The 20606-nt window shown below is 40.3% G+C and overlaps 1 protein-coding gene across 1 annotated transcript in view; it reads left to right on the forward strand.

Moving 5' to 3' along the window:
• LOC124555595 (katanin p60 ATPase-containing subunit A-like 1) overlaps positions 1-20606 on the forward strand; it is a 170899-nt gene that overhangs the window by 100990 nt on the left and 49303 nt on the right. Inside the window, exons 4-5 of the mRNA XM_047129560.1 lie at positions 11828-12131; positions 19790-20011. Of these exons, the coding sequence (XP_046985516.1) occupies positions 11828-12131; positions 19790-20011 (526 nt within the window). The remainder of the gene's footprint in view (positions 1-11827; positions 12132-19789; positions 20012-20606) is intronic.

Consider the following 20606-nt stretch of genomic DNA (forward strand, 5'->3'; position numbering starts at 1 on the left):
AATTTTAATTACAAATATTTGCGGAAATATGGTATTTTAGAAGAAATAAAGATGTTCACTAAAAAGGGGAGGGTGAAAGCTTTAAACTGAATAATAATCTGTCAGTCAAAATCAGTTATTAGTTCACTTTATAAGTTCCATCTCTACAAGTTCTTGAAATTTTATTTCCAGGTTATTTAATATAAGTATCATTGTTAGTGATTTAGAAACTATATTGTCACTTAAAGGAAGGTGTAAGTAGATGAATGACGAACACTAGCTTTACTTAACGAAAGTTTATTCAGCACTTGCACATACAAGAACGCAGAGCGATGTGCCTCTGGCCAGAACACTTACGGTATATATACAGCTACAGAACATTCCAGTACAATGATTCTTGCCATTTGTGGATACTTCTAGAATGGCAATGTTTCAGTTCAGGTGAGTTTTGAACTCACGACCCTCCATGCAACAATCTAGTATCATAACCACTGCACTACAGCGGCTGCGCTACTCGGCTTCTTCTGCGAGATTGCTCCCTCCTTAAGAGAACAGCGTCTCGCTGTTACATCCTCCTAGTCCAGGAATGAATCATCGGTCTTGCATACTCTGACTCCCGATGACTGATGTTCACCCTGGTGGTGATCTTCTTATAACTTCCCTTGCCGCTACGTTCTTTGTTACCTTTCCACTTGTTGCCTGTCGCTGGAGCTTCGACTGTACCCTGGGTTGCAGGAGTCTTATAGGGCTTCATTCGAAGGGCGTGGACCGATGATCTTTCGTCGTCTTGTGTCAGGTTCGAAGTCTTCAACTTCGTAACATCAGACAACAGTCTTACAACCTTATAAGGGCCAAAGTAGCGCCTGAGGAGTTTCTCAGAGTGGCCAACCTTCCGAACAGGAGTGAAGATCCAGACGAGGTCACCAGACTGGTAGGCAACAGGGCGGTGGCTTGTGTCATACCTTCGGCGATCGTTTTCTTGAGCCTGCAACGTACGGAGTCGAGCTAACTGCCGATCTTCCTCAGCTCTGTTTATTATCTGGCCGATGTAGACGTCTTCCACGTCATCAGGATGTAACGGAAACACAGTGTCGATCGTCGTAGTCGCCCCACGCCCATGCACCAGGAAAAATGGCGTAAATCCTGTGGTGTCTTGTTTGGCGGTGTTGTAGGCAAACGTCACGAAAAGTAGCACCTCATCCCAGTTGCTCTGCTCAACATTGACGAACATTGATAGCATGTCGGCCAAGGTCTTATTAAGGCGTTCAGTAAGCCCGTTAGTTTGCGGATGGTAGGCAGTCGTCATGTGATGAATAATGCACCGACAGTTTATCTCTGTCACAAGATTCGATTGAAAAACTTTCCCTCGATACGTAATTAACGACCTTGGGGCACGGTGTTTCGATACAATGTCTTCTACGATGAATTTGGCTACCTTGAATGCTTCGGCTGTTTTCACGGCTTTTGTAATGGCATAGTGCGTCAGACAATCAGTGCAAAATACAATCCATCTATTGTCACAAGCAGACGTTGGAAATCGTCCGAGGAGGTTCAAATGGCTCTGAGCACTATGGGACTTAACTGCTGAGGTCATCAGTCCCCTAGAACTTAGAACTACTTAAACCTAACTAACCTAAGGACAACACACACATCCATGCCCGGCGCAGGATTCGAACCTGCGACCGCAGCGGTCGCGCGGCTCCAGATTGTAGCGCCTAGAACCGCTCGGCCACCCCTGCCGTCCGTCCGAGGAGGTCAGGCCCAATACGATGGAAAGGCGTTTCGGCTGGTGCAATTGGCATGAGTCGGCCAGGTGGTTTCTGAGGAACTGCCTTTCTCCTCTGGCACTCGCTACAGTGCGACACATAGTGACGGACACTCCTAAATAAACCCGGCGAGAAAAGTCTCTTGCGGATCCTATCGTATGTCTTAATAAATCCTAAATGTCCGGCCTCAAGTGTGTCATGGAATTTCTGTAGAACATCTAAGCGCATGTGTTTAGGAATCACTGGTAGCCACCTCTTTCAAAAACGGATCAAAGTTTTTCTTGCAAAGTAATCCATTAACTACCTTAAATTGTCCTTTCACATCCTCTGACCGATTTAAGGAAGCATAATTTGAGATATCTTGGCGTCCTTCTTCTGCTCGGCAGAGAGATCCTAGAGTGCAGCGAGACAGTCACTATCTTCATCAAAGTCTTGATGGTCTCGCACAGGGTTTCTTGAGAGACAGTCGGCATCTTGGTGTTTTATCCCACTTTTGCACATTATGGTTATGTCATATTCTTGAAGTCGCAGTGTCCACCTGGCGAGTCGTCCTGTTGGATCCTTAAGACCTGTCAACCCACAAAGTGACTGATGGTCTGTAACAACTGTGAATGGCCTTCCGTAGAGATACTGTCGAAATTTGCACATGGCCCAGATCACAGCAAGATATTCTCTTTCTGTAGTTGAGTAGTTTCTCTCGGCTTTTTTAAGTGTCCTAGACGCGTAGGCTATAACCTTCTCTTTTCCATCCGAAATCTGCGCTACAACAGCACGGATCCCATACCCACTGGCATCTGTGCGTAGTTCTGTAGGTACTCTCTCATCATACAGACCAAGTACAGAGTCAGTCGTCAGAGCTTTTTGCAGCAAATCGAAAGAATCTTGTTGAGCACCACCCCAGATAAATTTAGCATCGGCTTTTAACAAGTCTTGGAGTGGCCTGGCTTTGATACAAAAGTCTTTGATAAAACGACGGTAATAAGAACACAATCTGAGGAAGCTTCTCACATTTCTAATACTTTTAGGGATAGGAAATTCCGTCATAGCTCTCACCTTTTCTGGGTCTGGCCGTACACCTTCGCTTGACACAAGGTGTCCAACCATTTAGATTTCTTTTGCTCCAAGGGACACTCTCTTGCATTAAGTTTCAGTTCGGCTTGTTGTTACGGTCTGGCTTGTTGGAGGCACTTAGGAACGGCCCTCAGTCTTTTTATGAATTCATCAAATGTCTCTGAGAACACTATAATGTCACCTAATTAACAAAGACACATCGTCCACGTCAGGTGCCTTAGAAGATTATCCATCATTCGTTCCAAAGTTGCTGGTGCATTACACAGACCAAACGGTATTACCTTAAATTCATACAGGCTCTCAGGGGTGATGAATGCAGTTTTCTCACGACCAGCCTCATCTACTTCGATTTGCCAGTATCCCGAGTACATGTCCATGGTTAAGAAAAACTTAGCCCCTTTCAGACAATCTGGTGTATCATCAATTCATGGAAGAGGGTAAAGGTCCTTTGTAGTTATCTTATTAAGCTTCCTGTAATCAACACAAAAGCGCCAACTGCTATCTGTCTTCCTGACAGGAACCACTGGTCACGACCATAGGCTCTGCGAAGGCTGAATGATGTCATTCTTCATCATTTTCTCTACCTCGTCGCAAATTATTCGACGTTCCGTTGCTGACACACGTTATGCTCTCTGGCTTATTGGTTGATGGTCTCCAGTGCTAATCCAGTGCTTCACTGACGATTTACCTAATTTGCTCTTCACCTGTGGATTGAAGCATTCAGAGAACTCTTGAAGAATGGCAGTTAGCTTCTTCTGTTGTTCCTTAGTGAGTTCTGGTGATAGTCGAGCTAGAAGATCCTGTCTCGTAGTGGTAGCGCGAAAGTAGCGCTAATTTCGCCCACAGACCCGGCATGGGAAGTTTCTATGACGCTCAGCTGTTCTGCAATTAGCAGCTCAGCATTTACTACGCACATGCATCTTGGAAGGATCTGCGGTTCTCGGCGACACTTAACTATCCACAATTCACCGAATCCGTTCTTAAACGAGATGCCAGAGGCTGGGATGACCAAGTTATTCTCCAGTGGTTTGCTTCTCTTACATTCCACTACAAGATCCATGGGTTGATGCATGGCATGACACATGACAGCTACCTTTCTAGTGCTGACTGTAGGAATGATTACTTCATCCAGCACACATAGTCTCCACACACTCGGATGCGCATCTTCCTGTCCAGAGTACCTCATCTCATCTACCATAATCTTGGAGCGACCACAATCTATAATTGCTTGAGAAGCTATCAAAAAGTCCCATCTGAGAATGACGTCATGATTACACTCTTGGAAGACGATGAATTCTAACAGCTGTGTATGGCCACTTATACCCACACGAATGACACATCTTCCTGTAGGTTTTACATATTTCCCATTAGCCTCCTTCAGCAGAGATGTTTTGCTGTCGACGAATACGGTTTTCTGCAACTGGCGATGGTACTTCTCCGAAACGACTGATTATGATGCTCCAGAGTCCACAAGAGCTTGGGCTGATTTATCTTCATCCATGAGGACATCGACGTAGTTTCCTATCATTTTCGTAGTGATCGACGGCGGAGGATTTTTCTCTTCGACAGTCTCACCTCCAAGAAAGGTCGCACTCTTTAGTTTTCCAGGTGGCGGCGGCTAGGTGATCGGCTGCAGCTTCTAAACGGCGATGTGGACCTAGATCGGCGTGTTGGGGAGCGTCCTCTCCAGCGGCTAGCTTGCGGCGATGGTGACCTACGCCGTCTGGCGCCCACCTCTTCTTGTTCATCTTCGTCTTCCCGGAGTTGGCGACGGCTAAGATCGTTCTGCTGTCTTTTGGCGCGGGCGCCATCAAATATCCTTTCTCGACAATAACGCATCACATGTCCCGGTCGTCCGCAGTGGAAACATACTGGTTGGTTACCCTGGGTCCTCCAGACATTAGTCTTCCTTGGTACCTAAACAGGTTCCTCATGCGGCATTGTAGAAACGTAACTTCGCCTGGGTCTCGACTTTTTTACTGCTTTAAAGAGAAATGAAGGACGAGAGATTGGGTTCAATGTCCGTTCCACTTCCTCCCTTATGACCTCTTGAAGCGTCTCGGTTTTTTGCTCGACGTGCAATCCAAGTGCCTTATGAACTTCCTCTCTCACTATCCGACAACGAACACTTGTGAAATCAGTTTCTTCCTCCATCACAGACATCGATACGACGCTTGGAAGCCGTTCAAACTTCTTGCGTGTAATTCTTTTTTGATGCATTGTCTCGATATACTAGCACCATTTTATGAAGTCGTCTGCTGTCGAAACCTCCTTCAGGAGTAGGGCTTGATACATGTCCTCAGCAACACCCTTCATGAGATGTGCAACCTTATCTTCCTCCTTCATTTGAGGATCCACTATTTTACACAGCTCCAAGCCCAGATAGCACAGTAAGCCGGTTTCAAACTTGTTTCCAGCTGTAAAGTTCAAGTATATAAGCTTGATCAAAGCTGGAATATTCAGGCCTGTTAGCTGGATTCAAGCTTGAAACAAACATCAAAGTTGGCAGAGTTCAAGCTATATTTCAAGCTTGACTTATCAAGCTTGGCTCCAGCTGTATCTACACACGTGGAATACAGCCTGGTATTTACAGCTTGTTTTAAGCTATATAAATATTAATCTGAATTTATTGAACCTAATTAATTAAATAAATATCAGAATGGAAATGGTGTGAAAAAATTATGAAGAAGTTTTAATTTATTTGTGCCACGTATTAGGGAGTTAGTTTAAAATGACCTCTTTTTGCTCAACAACTTGTAATATGCATTCTTAGCTGGTAATCCATTTCACTTTTATCCAGGCTCAATTTTTCTACGTAAAAGAATATGGTATTCCTTTACGTTACGTAATATTTAAATTTGTAACATTAACGTACCGAACTGTTTTCTAGTATAAAACAAACTTGTCAACAAACCACAACCATTAACGCGTGTCACAAAGGTAAAATGGCCTTAAACGTAACTTTACGTTACGTAATATTTAACATTTGTAACATTAACGTACCGAACTGTTTTCTAGTATAAAACAAACTTGTCAATAAACCACAACCATTAACGCGCGTCACAAAGGTAAAATGGCCGTAAACATAGCAAGGCTCAGAAAAGTAAATAAAATAAGATAAAACAGAACTGGAGACAGCCACACTAAAACCAGACTCCGCGCCGTCATGACGTCACACACGACAACACCCTTACGTCATGGCGTATAAACGCTTGTGGCGCTTCCCGTGGACGTCTATGGAAGCTATGCTGCGCGCGCATCTGCTGTACAGCGTTCCAGGGAAATTACAGTTTATTTCAAGCTTGGGAAAATTATTTTAATTCAAGCTAAATTTTTACAGCTTGATGTAAACTGTGTAACAGGTTGATTTCTCAATCTTGAATTTTCAACTGAACCTAAACTCAATACGCCGTGCGGTTAAAGGCGCTGCAGTCTGGAACCGCAAGACCGCTACGGTCGCAGGTTCGAATCCTGCCTCGGGCATGGATGTTTGTGATGTCCTTAGGTTAGTTAGGTTTAACTAGTTCTAAGTTCTAGGGGACTAATGACCTCAGCAGTTGAGTCCCATAGTGCTCAGAGCCATTTGAACCATTTGAACCTAAACTCAATACCCACCTTGAAACAAGCTGTGTAACAGGTTGATTTTTCAATCTTGAATTTTCAACTGAACCTAAACTCAATATCCACCTTGAAATAAGCTTGAGTGCTAGCTGGGAGACGTCTTGAATGTAAGATGCTGTAGTTTCTCCTGGACACTGTGCCCTCCACTTTAATTTATCTTCAGCCTTGCACTTCTGTCGTTGTGTGTCGCCAAAATACTCGCGCAGTTCCGCTTGAAATACTTCCCAGCTTGTGAACTTCTCCTCGTTGTTCTCATACCATTGCTTGGCAGTGCCCTCCAAGTAGAAAAATATGTTAGCCAAACACACGGTGTCATCCCATTTGTTAAATTTTACTATAAGCTCATATACCTTCAGCCACTTGTTTGGATCTTGACCATCGTCACCAGAGAACCCAGAAGGATGTCTCATGTGATGGCACACAGTTGCTGTCATCGTGACGTCATCTTCTTCTTCTGTCTCTGATAGATTGGGATCTATAGAATATGCCTCAAACTCGGGTTTCTCGCCACGTAAATGGCGGCTCTGTCGTGGCCTGATGGGAGCCACTGTGTCGTCGACAATGTGCGGTATCACAAGTTCCAATACCCAGCGCCTCCACCAGAGTAATGTCACGCAGAGGAAGGTGTTAGGAGATGAATGACGAACACTAACTTTATTTAACGAAGGTTTATTCAGCACTTGCACATACAAGAGCGCAGAGTGAACTGCCTCCAGCCGGAACACATACAGTATATATACTGTTACAGAACATTCTGGTACAATGATTCTTGCCATTTGTGGATACTTCTAGAATAGCAATGTTTCAGTTCAGGTGAGTTTTGAACTCACGACCCTCCATGCAACAATCTAGTATCATAACCACTACACTACAGCGGCTGCACTACTCAGCTTCTTCTGCAGCAATATTTTGAACAATTAATTCTGATAAAATACAACGTGAATACAAAATTAACTATTTTGTGAAATTGTCCCCTATGTTTATATTACTATCAGGAATGGTATAAGAACAAGTCAATAGTTCCACCTTGCTCCATTACTGCTAGTTCGAATATAAATCAGTGTTGAACTTCCCACATAGAAGTGTTGATTTCTTGCATAGCTATAGATGTAAGCAACAACTGTATTTGCATATATCTCTGTGTATAAAGAATTTTATAATAGCTTTGCATTTCTACTCTTTTTTAGTCTCATAACTGCTTTTACACAAATAATCTGACAGTATGTAGCCTCATGTAGAAATTGAAACTAACTCATCTACCTATATCCAATTTTCTGTGGGGCATAGAACACTAATAACACTTAGTTCAGTACTAGTACTTGGTGTTGCCTTTTTCATACTACTGATATCTTATCATACCAGATCACTTCCACAAACTTTGTAAGTTTATTCAGAATCATTTACTCTCCCCATTACATAGATTTCTGTCACATCTGGATGTTTCTGAGTCATAATCTCTACGTTGCCACAGGAGGGCCCTGTTTAAGGTCCAAGGGCCACTTGGGGCACCAGGCTGAGGCACACTAGAGGTGCCTCTTGTGAAAAATTTGCACACAGAGTGTATCATAATTAGTAGCAAAACCAATCCATTTCCACGTTCAGTAGATTTAGGTTTATTTTGACAGGTCTCATGAAGAGCCCAAGGAATTGCAGCTTGGCAGGTAATGTACGTGCGAGGGAAGTAGAAGGGAAAGGGGGCATGAAATGTTTATTGTGTGGAAAAATGGGAGGGGGGGGGGGGGGGGGGTGGCAAATGACATATTGTCACTTGTGTGGAAAAATGATCCTTGTCACAGAATTTGGTAGAAAGATGTACCTATTAATTTTCTGGTTTCTTTCAATCAGTGTGGTATACTTGTGTGATATGGTAGTTTTTGTTTGAACTTTTCTGGTCTGTTATAAGCTGAGGTTTGATAGGGTCCCTGAATGTTCATCAAACCAGGAACATATGCTTGCAGACCTGTGAACATAGCTGTTGCCATCATGAAAGATGGTAGTGTCCATGGCATATCACCATGAATATATAGAAGAAAGGAAGATAACTGTTTGGCAAGAATGCTGAAATATACATCCGTAGCCTGAATGAATGGGCTCAAGCCATGGTACAAAAAAACATCCCTCGAAGATCACAGGACCACCTCCATCCTGACCTACACCCTCAGTGCATTATAGTTTAAATGCCTCATTGAGCCACCAATGCACTCAGCACCTTGTATCGTTTGAAAAGAGGAAAAACTATGACTCAACAGGCCACACTATGTGCCTCCAGTCCTCTGTGTTGTTTGGCTCATTAAGTAGATTTATGTGCATTTGTGAGTAATGGCCTTTTGTGAGGTACCACCCTACACTAAATGTCCATTGCACTCCCTTCACAACTTACTGAGATGAAACTGCATTCACTGATGTCATTTCCTGGCAAGTTTGAAACTGATCATCATTGACATCCCTGTTAGTTAAGACCTTATCATGACCATAGTTAATATGCTGTTACTTGGCTGTGAATGGTACACTATTCCCTGTAAACACATTCGACATTCCACATTGATACACTAACAAACTGGGCAACATCAGTCTCAGTGTGGTTATATCCACATCCAAATACAATATCTCCTTTTCCATTCTGTCACCTCTCCTTCTCAACCTAGCTTACTGCAGTGATTAGTACAACTGACATCACTTGCCTGAAATGATTTGTCAATGGTGGATGGTCACATGAGTGCCTGCTTCTAGTTCTATGTCATCTACAGAATTCCAAAGTGACAATAGTGCTCTTTTATGAGGATAGCTAATATCTTTCCCCATGAGCTGAACTCTTTGTGGACAGAATTATTGATCAATAAAATCAAAATATTGTATGTGCTCTATTTGTAATATACAAGGGTATGATAAAAGATATTTTGATATTTGATAAAAAGACATATTGGTCAAGTTTTTTATAATATATTATGCAGTGTTATTTATTTTTTACAGAAATGATTTTACAGATGAATTAAATGTTGGCTTCTTAGTAGTTATATATACTGTCTGACAAAACAGTGAAGCACCCAGAAGACATGGTCGGCTGTCAGACATATAAAACACCAGTGTTTGTGTAAAAGATTATAGTGGCAATTCTCTGTGACAGGTAGAACAGCCACCGTAGTTCATTAGTGCATGAAGCACACTGTAACCCCTCCACATCTGTACCTGCCATCCAAGAACAAGTAATGGATTCCCTGCAATGTTCTGTATCATCCTGCATCATTCAGTAGAGATTAGCAGCAGCCAGACTAGGGAACTACTTTCCCATATGTAGGCTCCCATTAACGCCATAACACAAACAGCAGTGTTCGGAGACGTGCCACGAACATGGAACCTAGACTGCTGATGAAAGATGTCACATTGTATTCTGCAATGAATCATGATTCTGCGCTAGGCTAGATGATCATCGTCGACAAGCATGGTAGTGACGTGGGAAGATGTCCCATTCTTCCAATGTTTTGAAGAGGCATAGTGGTATTAGTCTTGGGATCATGGTGTGTAGAGCCATCGGGTATGACTTTACATCGTAGCTGGTACTGGTTACAGAACTGTGATGGCAAAATGGTACATAACAGACATCCTGCATTCTCACATACTACCACTCGTACTACAGTATTGTGGTGCTACTTTTCAACGGAACAATTCTCATCCACACATGGAAAGAGCCTCTGTGAAGTCTCTGTGTGATGTTGGGGTATTCCTGTTCTAGCAACATCAAGATTTGTTGTTGATAGAAAATGCTGAGGACCAGCTCAGACATCAACTCTGTCAAAGTGCCAGTATCCAGGATACCAAGGAATGACTTGCCATTGGAGAGGGTACAATGGCTTTATGACATCCTTGACAATTGTATCAGTAAATAAAGCCAGGCAAAAGAGAGTGCAATGTCATACTGATAGGTGGGTCCACTTTACTGTCAACTTCTTTGTAAATTTGCCCCAATCTTGTAATCACTGAAATAATATCACATACCCTCTCAACCCATGAAGTTTCGTTTTGTTCCCTCCTCCCCAACTGGGTGCTTCACTATTTTTGTCAGGCAGTGTATATACACTTTTCTGACACATGGAAATACACAATAATGAGATACTTGTGACCTGTATAACCATTATCTTTTGTGAAAGTCCATAAAACAGTTCCTTATTGTCTAACATTGTCTTGATGGACAACTCATCTCTGAGAGCTACATAAAAGGTATACAGAAAATTAGTATTGCAGAAACAATTTTAAATAGTGCTGCAGAGCAAATGTGGAGATAAAAGCCAAAACCTTACCATTTTCAGAAATGTTTCTTGTAGCTCACCTATTTGTTAGCACAAAACAGCTGCAGTATCATTAAAGGAGCCACTCAAGTAACTGTTGCCACCCTCTCCATCTGCTCTGTATAAAAACAACTTTTCTTGTGAATGCCTAAGTTAACAAATTTGTAATTCTTAAAGAAAATAATCACAATGTTTTGGAATAATATCTACCATAGTAATTTTTTTATCCAGATATTTCTCAAAATTATCCACTTTTTGTAGGATTTCTTAAAAGTTCACAGCTTACCCTTTGTAAGATCATTCATAATAAGTATGAAGAGCTGAAACAAATGTTTCCACATTCCCAAGATGCAATTGCTCAAGTGATTCAACAAATTGTCACAGCACTATTTTACAATGTATTGGAAGCTTACAAACTTGTTAAGCACAACCAAAGAGGGTTATATCCTGTCGTTAATATTCAGTAACTCATATCTGTATGGTACAGTTTATAATATAGTTTTAATGTCGCTAAGTTTGGATTTTTTTTTCTTTACTAAAAGTAGTTCTGAAGGAGCATACCACCACAGTCACACTTTTGACATGAGCCACTTTTAGTTAAGGGACAGCACCATTTCTTACTTAGTGATTCTTAAACTGCAATGCATCTCCTCCATTACTGGCAGTTCATGAAGCCATACTGTCACATGCTTTCATGTTTTCACTGTGTTTGTTGGTTCTTCATTGACTAAGAGTTTGTTACATTGTCCTATGTTTAAATTGACCCTCACACAGTATATCACCTCTTCTAAGATGGTTTAGAAAGCTATTCATTAATGAAAATGTGGTTAAGATGTGTCTGAATTTTGATTCCCACAAATTTTGCAATGACTGAAAATGTGGAAAGATAGGAAAGAAGTACCATCAATATTTTCTGAAAGTTTGAATCATAAATGTGCTCCATAATTAATTCTTATAAACAAAAATGCATACCATAACTTCAGTTTCGAGATAGTTGTCATAGTATTATATTAATGAATATCTGAATTCATTACACATTTAACAATAAGTCATTACAATTTCACCAAGTAAATTTTTCATTAAGACTTTTGACTTCTTTCATTGTAGCCGATCCAGGAAGTCTCATTCAATGGACCGCACTCCATGCCTGACAAAGCGGTCACATCCTGGAGCAGCAGTGAGCGTGAAAACACAAGGACCTGTAAGACGGAGCAATGAGGGACCGCCTTCATTACCATCTGCAACACCTTCACAAGATAGTGATTCTCATGAAACCCCACCAAAAGTGTTCCAGGCTGCCCAGTATGAACAGCATCTTGTAGAGACTCTTGAAAAGGATATCATTCATAGAAATCCTAATGTGCAGTGGAACCGTGTCGCTGGGCTGAGCGAAGCAAAAGCAATACTTCAGGTGATGAACAATATTCAGTTACACACTTATTTTAGACAGTAATATTTTGTTGAGTTACATGTTATTACTAACACAACTCAAGAATAATCAAAAATTTCAGCGAAATATGATGAAAGTATTAAAAAACCAGATGAAGGTGTACATGAGAAATGTTTCTCTACTGCTTGAATAACTTTTTGTATTTAAAATATACTCTGGATGTGTGGTATCAGAAATTATGTTTTATATCTCCTGCTTAATAAAAAGAACAGTTCAATACTAAATCATTGCATCAGACATGAGAGCAAATACCCTCCCCTCAGGTGCCCTGGATATTGATTGACATCTGCACTCTTCATGCCACTGGTTAGTGGCTGTCAGGTACTGCTTAACACGACCACCATTCTCTTCCTCCTGTGTTCTATATGTAGAGGAAGCATGATGAGACCTATGTGTGTCCTACTGCTTCTTATCTTGCTCATGTGGATTTTCCCTGACAGGTACAAAAACAACAAAGTGAAACCACATTCCTTAACACACCGGTGTTCAAAAGTTTCCTTAACAACTTTCCACAGAAAGAACATCCAAAATTTAACATTCTATGTTATAAATCTTCTGAAAGACTTTAACTTGGACCAGACATGCTATTGGGAGTTACAGTATTCATCTCTGAATTTCATGTATATGCTTTGCCAATGCAGCCTTGCCAGAGCCATACTCATTTTTAATCTCCTGTATATGCTGAATTTTATCAGTAGTATTTCATTGAAATGGGATACGCCATTTCCTGTCTCCATAATTAAGTACATAACATAGTTAGCCTTCCACTACTACTTCATGTAATCATCACTAACTAGCAAGACAATGAATGTTTCTCATGATTATGTGCAATTATGTAGAGACAGCCACAATTTGCCTTTAAAAATAGTACTGAGTGACAGTAAGGCACACAAAAAAATGGAGATTTCCACTTGCTGAGCAGTAAGACATCGTTTCCTCAAACAAAAAGGTTATCAGGAAGATAAACATAATTTTGAGGTTGCTGATATATTGCTTTGGATACTGTAACAAAATAAAAACGTAATATTTAAATAAATATCAAATTAAATAAATACTAATGTAAAAAGTGAGTTACACACATAAAATTTAGAGGTATTCAGAAAAATATCAGTCTATAGAACCAATGTTAGGGAGGACTGGAACAGTAATAGGAAGAAAAAATAAGAATAGTGTGACAGAGTCAGTGGTGTGAAAGCAGAAGGAGCTAGGCAGATTACATAATATTGTTGAAGTTCAGACAAAGGATAATGTAGGAATGTTGGGTGTTCTATACAGACATTATCCATTTATGTAGAACATTTTGCATCTGTGTAAAAGATCTGCCCTTTAGTTGGAAGTTACAGATGGTATGGGTTCTGAACACGTTGGAGTCTCACAGTTTCATAATCTTGCTACTTTAGGAATCATATCAATTTAAACATTAATTTTTTTCTTCGGGAATACATATATGTTAATCACACATAAGACACATAGGAATTTCTAATAGTATTCTGAGCATACTGGTTTAAAAAATCCTTATTTTTTCTTAGATGCAGAATATTCCCATAATTCATAATGAAGAATAGGTTATTGAACTGAAATCACTCTTAGTAAGAAAACACACACACATTCATTCACACAAGCAAGCACACCTCACACATACATGACAGCCATCTCTTGCAGCTCAGACTTGTGAATAGTTGCCCCATAATCACAAATACTAATGTATGGTGCTTCACCTGGAAGAGTGACCTTCTCTGTTCTCAACAAACAGATAGATCTTATTTCTTCACGGAGTAATAGTAAGCTAGGGAAAATAGACATTTTATACTACTCACAGTTCTGCATGTAATTACTTCAGGCTGATCAGACTACAAAATTTATACTGAAACCAACATTTTATCAACTGAATATAATGTTGATGTGATCCATACTTCATTCTTGATAACTCATTCGATAATGAGTATAGAAAGCTGCTCTTGCTTTATAGGTGACGTAAAAACATGATATGTCATACAGCTTAGACCAGTCAGCATAAATTAAATTTTAGTGTTTTTCAACAATATGGCAATAGCAACAGAGAAAAAAATTAAACATTTAGTGTGAAATTATTGTTGCAGATGACAGTCCTCTGAAACTCTTTGGCAGTGACTAAACATTTATCAGTGTTTACAGCAATATGTAGGTAAAGTTCCTATACCTACCAAGTGAGCAGCTCGGGGTATCAGAAAAATCAAAGGACATCATATCCTACATTAACATATTTGTAACAGGATTGCTGTTTATTTAAACATTATCTATCGTCTTACACTGCCAGATTCATACATGTTAGGGAAAACTGTCTTTCATGGTAATTTCTTCATGACACATGCACCATGTAGCATAAATTGATTGTGGTGGATATTATGTAAAAGCTTACCTAGACCTCTGTGAGACCTATGGTCATTTCAGAAAGTAACATAACTACTATGAACTGTGTCAATATTACTGCTATCATTCATGGTTGACACATACATTTTGAACCCTAGCCAGGTATGCGTAGTCTAAATTTGCACTTATTATTAACCACAAATAATGTTAGGAAGTAAATTTATTGGTGCACCAGTATAAAAATCCCAGAGTCTATGAAGAGGATTCTGCAAAATGTTTGGTTAGAAACTTTACAAAATATTTTAACTGCATGTGCCCTTAGAAAAAATACTTTTTTAACCTTTCCTGCACTGTCCCAGGAAATTATGTCACTGCACCATAGTGCAGTACTGAATGAAAGTATGTAAACACAATCTGCAGATTACACAGTGGTAGGGATTTTCAAATGCCAAGCAGACAGATAGGAGCTTTTTGGAGAACTTACCCTTTATGCTGGTTCAACTCAGTTTATTATCCATCTGAATGCTTAGACTTTTACATAGAGTTTCATTTAGTGTATTCCCATTGACATCTATTTCTAACCAGTAGTTGCAACATTTTTAACTGATTTCAATTGCATAATATAAGATTTGTAAGATAAAGTAAAATAATGGTAAGAATATCATGGGAGACTGTCAGTTCACCTGCCCAACGAACAACATCCTTGCATAACATGTGTCAGTAGACATTGAGTTATAAACACAATATTTATGTCTGGCATAGTGGTTAAAAGAAAATATGCAGTAATACATTTACAAATGTGTAAAAAAAATCAGAAATTTTAAAATCTTTTGCTGTTCAAAATATCAACCCTGGTGTGCAACCTCAGTTATTAAATTAACAGAATATACACTGAAGCACCAAAGAATATGGTAAAGGTGTGCATGCTCAGGTACAGAGATATGCAAATAGGCAGAATACAGTGCTGTAGTTGGAAACACTTATATAAGACAACAAGTGTCTGGCGCAGTTGTTAGATAGGTTACTGCTGCAACACTGGCAGGTTATCAAGATTTAAGTGACTTTGAACACGGTGTTGCAGTCAGTAGATGAGCAATGGGACACAGCATCTCCAAGGTAGTGATGAAGTGGGGATTTTACTGTACGACCATTTCACGAGTGTACTGTGAATATCAGGAATCTGGTAAAACATCAAATCTGCAACATTGCTGCGGCCATAAAAAGATCCTTCAAGAACAGGACCAACAATGACTGAAGAGAATTGTTCAGTGTGATAGAAGTGCAATCCTTCTGCACATTGCTGCAGATTTCAATGCTGGGCCATCAACAAGTGTCGCTGTGAACCATTCAATGAAGCATCACAACACAAAGCTTTAGGACAGTCAGTACCAACATTGGACTGTTGATGATTGGAAATATGTTGCCTGCTCAGAGGAGTCTCATTTCAAATTATATCAAGCAGATGGACGCCTATGGGTATGGAGACAACCTCAAAAATCCATGGACCTTGCGTGTCAGCAGGGGACTGCTCAAGCTGGTGGTGGCTCTGTAATGGTGTGGGGCATGTGCAGTTGGAGTGATATGGGACCCCTGATATGTGTAGATACAACTCTGACAGGTGACATGTACGTAGGCATCCTGTCTGATCACCTGCATCCATTCATGTCCATTGTGCATTCCAACAACACCCAACACATCCAGAATTGATACAGAGTGGCTCCAGGAACATATCTGAGTTCAAACACTTCTGCTGGCCACAAAACTCCCCAGACATGAACATTATTGAGCATATCTGGTATGCCTTGCAACATGCTGTTCAGAAGAGATCTCCACCCCCTTGTACTCTTACAGATTTATGGACAACCCTGCAGGATTCATGGTGTCAATTCCTTCCAGCACTACTTCAGACATTAGTCAAGTCCATGCCACATTGTGTTGTGGCACTCCTGCATGATTTTGGGGGGCCTACATGATATTAGACAGGTGTATTGGTTTCTTTGGCTCTTAAGTGTGTTTAGTAGCACTTGAAGAAAATAAGTAAAGGTACAAGAAGCTGCTTTCATTTTAGAAAGTATGGCATAAAGTTCCTGATGTTTCAGATGACAGGCTAACATTTCAGATGGTTAACTTTGCATGTAAGCACAATACACAAAATTTGTCAGCAAAAAACCTAATAATAAAGTTTCGAGGTTAACATCTATGATCATGATGAAGAACTAAGATATAGGAGAACAAGTGTGGAGGTACTTAGACATTCACATACTGTGCATTATTTATTGTTTATGAAGATGTATACATCAATGAAATAGACACCGAAGAGTAATGGAATGATACACATTTCCTTAGTAACATACAGTACCATGATGATGGTGGACACTTGTAATGGCATGGGGTTTGCAAGACACTAGTTGCCCCATGGACTCTTACTGATTGATGATTCACATCTGGTGGAAACTAGTCTAATGATGTGTAGAATCCCAGGCTTGCTCAATAGGACTGAAATTAGACCATACTCTAATATCCCTAGAGCACCACACTGACAACATTCAAGAATGATGTGATGATGTGGGTATTTACACACATCATAAAAAGTTTTGTGTCACCCCAGTTGCCAGAACTCCTGAAGATAGACATTGACTGTGGATATTGTATCACAGACACAGTCCCTTTGGCTGTTCAGAGATGTCACTAAACCTGCCTGAAGATTTAAACAACCACGCACGAGCAGTGCCTATTAGATGGAGGGGGTCCGACTGCCGATCAGTTCCAGTCATTCCACCAGGAAGGAGGTACATGGCTCGTGTTGTCTGTAGTTCAACCAAGCCTAGATGGTCAATGCCACAGTTTGATCATGTCCATATTGTTACTTTCAGCCAGGAAGGGTTCTCAACAAGGAAAGTGTCCAGGAGTCTCAGAGTGAACCAAAGCAATGTTGTTTGGACATGGAGGAGTTACAGGGAGAAAAGGAACTGTTCATGACATGCATCGCTCAGGCCACCCAAGGGCTACTACTGCAGTGGATGACTGCTACCTATGGATTATGGCTCAGAGGAACCCTGACAGCAACGCCACCATGTCCAATAATGCTTTTCATGCAGCTACAGGACGTCGTGTTACGGCTCAAACTGCACGCAATAGGCTGCATGATGCGCATCTTCACTGCCAATGTCCATGGCGAGGTCCATCTTTGCAACCATGACACCATGAAATGTGGTACAGATGGGCCCAAAAACATGCTGAATGGACTGCTCAGTATTGGCATCATGTTCTCTTCACCGATGAGTGTCACATATGCCTTCAACCAGACAATCGTCGGAGACCTGTATGGAGGCAACCCAGTCAGGTTGAATGCACTCTGCCCATCAAGTACAGCAAGGCAGAGATTCCCTGATGTTTTAGCATGGCATTATGTGGGGCTGACATACGCCATTGGAGGTCATGGAAGGTGCTGTAATAGCTGTACGATACGTGTATGCCATCCTCCAACTGATAGTGCAACCATATCGGCAGCATATTGGCGAGGCATTCGTCTCCATGGACAACAATTCGCACCCCAATCGTGCACATCTTGTGAATGACTTCCTTCATGATAATGACTTTGCTCAACTAGAGTGGCTAGCATGTTATCCAGACATGAACCCTACTGAACATGCCTGGGATAGATTGAAAAGGGCTGTTTATGGACAACGAGACCCATCAACCACTCTGAGGGATCTACACCAAATCGCCATTGAGGAGTGGGACAATCTGGACCAACAGTGCCTTGATGAACTTGTGGCTAGTATGCCATGACAAATACAGGCATGCATCAATGCAACAGGACATGCTACTTGGTATTAGAGCTACCGATGTGTACAGAAATCTGGACCACCACCTCTGAAGGTCTTGCTGTGTGGTGGTACAACATGCAATATGTGGTCTTTATGAGCAATAAAAACGACAGAAATTATGTTTATGTTGATCTCTATTCCAATTTTCTGTACAGGTTCTGGGACTCTTGGAACCGAGGTGATGCAAAACTTTTTTTGATGGGTGTATTATTATCATGCTGAAAATACAAATCTCCAGTAGGACCCTATAAATCACAAATATAAACACATGATCTGCCAGCCACTACCTGAATCCTTAGCCTATGAATGATAGGAGTACATGCACCAGAGGTCACGTTCAGTCTCATATGAATTTCATCACATGAACAGATTACCACTTATTAGACTGCATCTTGATCGTTATAGGATTACACACACATTTTGAAATATGCAATTCTGTTCTGGAACTCATCTGTCTTAGTGACCTTTCACTTTTTGTTGAGCATCCATTTGCAGTGTTTTTTCCCTTATGCTAATTGCTCTGGTCTGCGAGGTGTGGTTTGCAAATTGTTTATTGTGTGATGGCGGTTTTTGTACCTTATGGTGATGCGATAGGTCTTGATGGTATTGTTTCCCAAATATTGTGTACAAAAATAGCAAGTGATCTGGAGGGCTGTGGTTTGTCTATCTAAGGTTAAATTCTCAGCCCAGTGATGGAAATCCCTACCAGCTAAATTTTGATAACTGTAGTTGCAGTATTACCTGGATTAACATAGCAACTGTATATACATGAAATTGTGGCCAATGAAAGCTCCAGTACCTGTATAGCTTCAGGGATGAAGCTGTCCCTCGCATCTGACTTGTGTCACTTGTCAGTCAAACATGTTGTGTTTCTGTGTGCAGCTGTTCTGTGTACAGCCAGTGCATGGTCTGACTACATTTCAGTCATGTACCATACTGAAACACTCAATTCAGTGAAACAACAAAAGTGCTATTACTCCAATGTGGTAGCAATCAGTTTCCCATCAGCATATATATCTGACCTCATACAGATGCAAATATTCTGTTGTAGAAAAACTGGTTCTGTAAACCTGTGCTATTAAGAAATCTGTTTTACTTACTTTATTTTAATTGAGTCATATTTTTAGTTACTTAACTGAGTAGGACATACAGTGAGAAAGTTGGCGTAACTAATTTAATTTTGAAGCCAAAAAATTCACTATGAGAATGTTACAAATATTCTTTCCAAGATCCTCAAAGAACATGCATCAGTCAAGTGAAATTATTTCTATTTCCGGAACATACATTGCCATTAAATCTACTTTATTATTAATTTACAAACTCATTTCTTTCTGATAAATGGAGAACTTCCAGAATGAATGTTCTATATAATCATCAATTACTGACCAGTGAATGGCATATTGACATTTACATAGGCTGAAAAAGCACTCTATGTTTCAGGAAGCCATGGTACTCCCAATGCTGATGCCTGATTTCTTCTGTGGAATAAGAAGACCATGGAAAGGAATTCTTATGGTGGGACCTCCAGGAACAGGAAAGACTATGTTGGCTAAGGCAGTTGCAACTGAGTGTGGTTCAACATTCTTCAATATTTCTTCAGCAACACTTACCTCAAAATACCGTGGAGACTCAGAAAAGCTTGTGCGACTATTATTTGAAATGGTACGCTTATACAATAATGGAAATTCACTTAAGTTTTCACTAACTGCATAAAAATCACTTTTAATCAGTCAAAGTAGAAATCTGGTTTTAGAAGTCAGTATAGCACAATCAACCATTTATAAGTAATGAAAGTAGTTGCACTTTGCCTACGATTCAGAGATTTTGAGAAAGCTTTAAATTTAATGTCAGTAAATTCTCTTCTGACAGTCCTTGACAGACAATACATTGATTCAACCTATGTTATTATGCTGATGAATGCATAAACCACTGCAATGACTATCATTAGATTTAACCAGGATAATGGGAATTTTAAAATTGAGAAAAGAAGCATGTATGGAGTTTTGTATCACCGATGCTATTCACAGCAGCCCTAGGTGATGTTCTCAGGTACATATGGTTATATTTGTTAATGGAATGTAACTGAACAATCTTCATTTTGCTGATGACATTGTGTTGTTTGCCTGCAAATGATTTGTAATCAGTACACAGGAAAAAAATTGTACAAATTAACAATGAAGTTATAGAACCAGTTGAAAAGCTGTATTTCAGACATTTGAAGACAATGGCAGTGTATGCAGCAAAATAAAAAAAAATA

Source organism: Schistocerca americana, chromosome X (genome assembly GCF_021461395.2).
Source record: "Schistocerca americana isolate TAMUIC-IGC-003095 chromosome X, iqSchAmer2.1, whole genome shotgun sequence".
NCBI classification, from domain to species: Eukaryota; Metazoa; Arthropoda; class Insecta; order Orthoptera; family Acrididae; genus Schistocerca; species Schistocerca americana.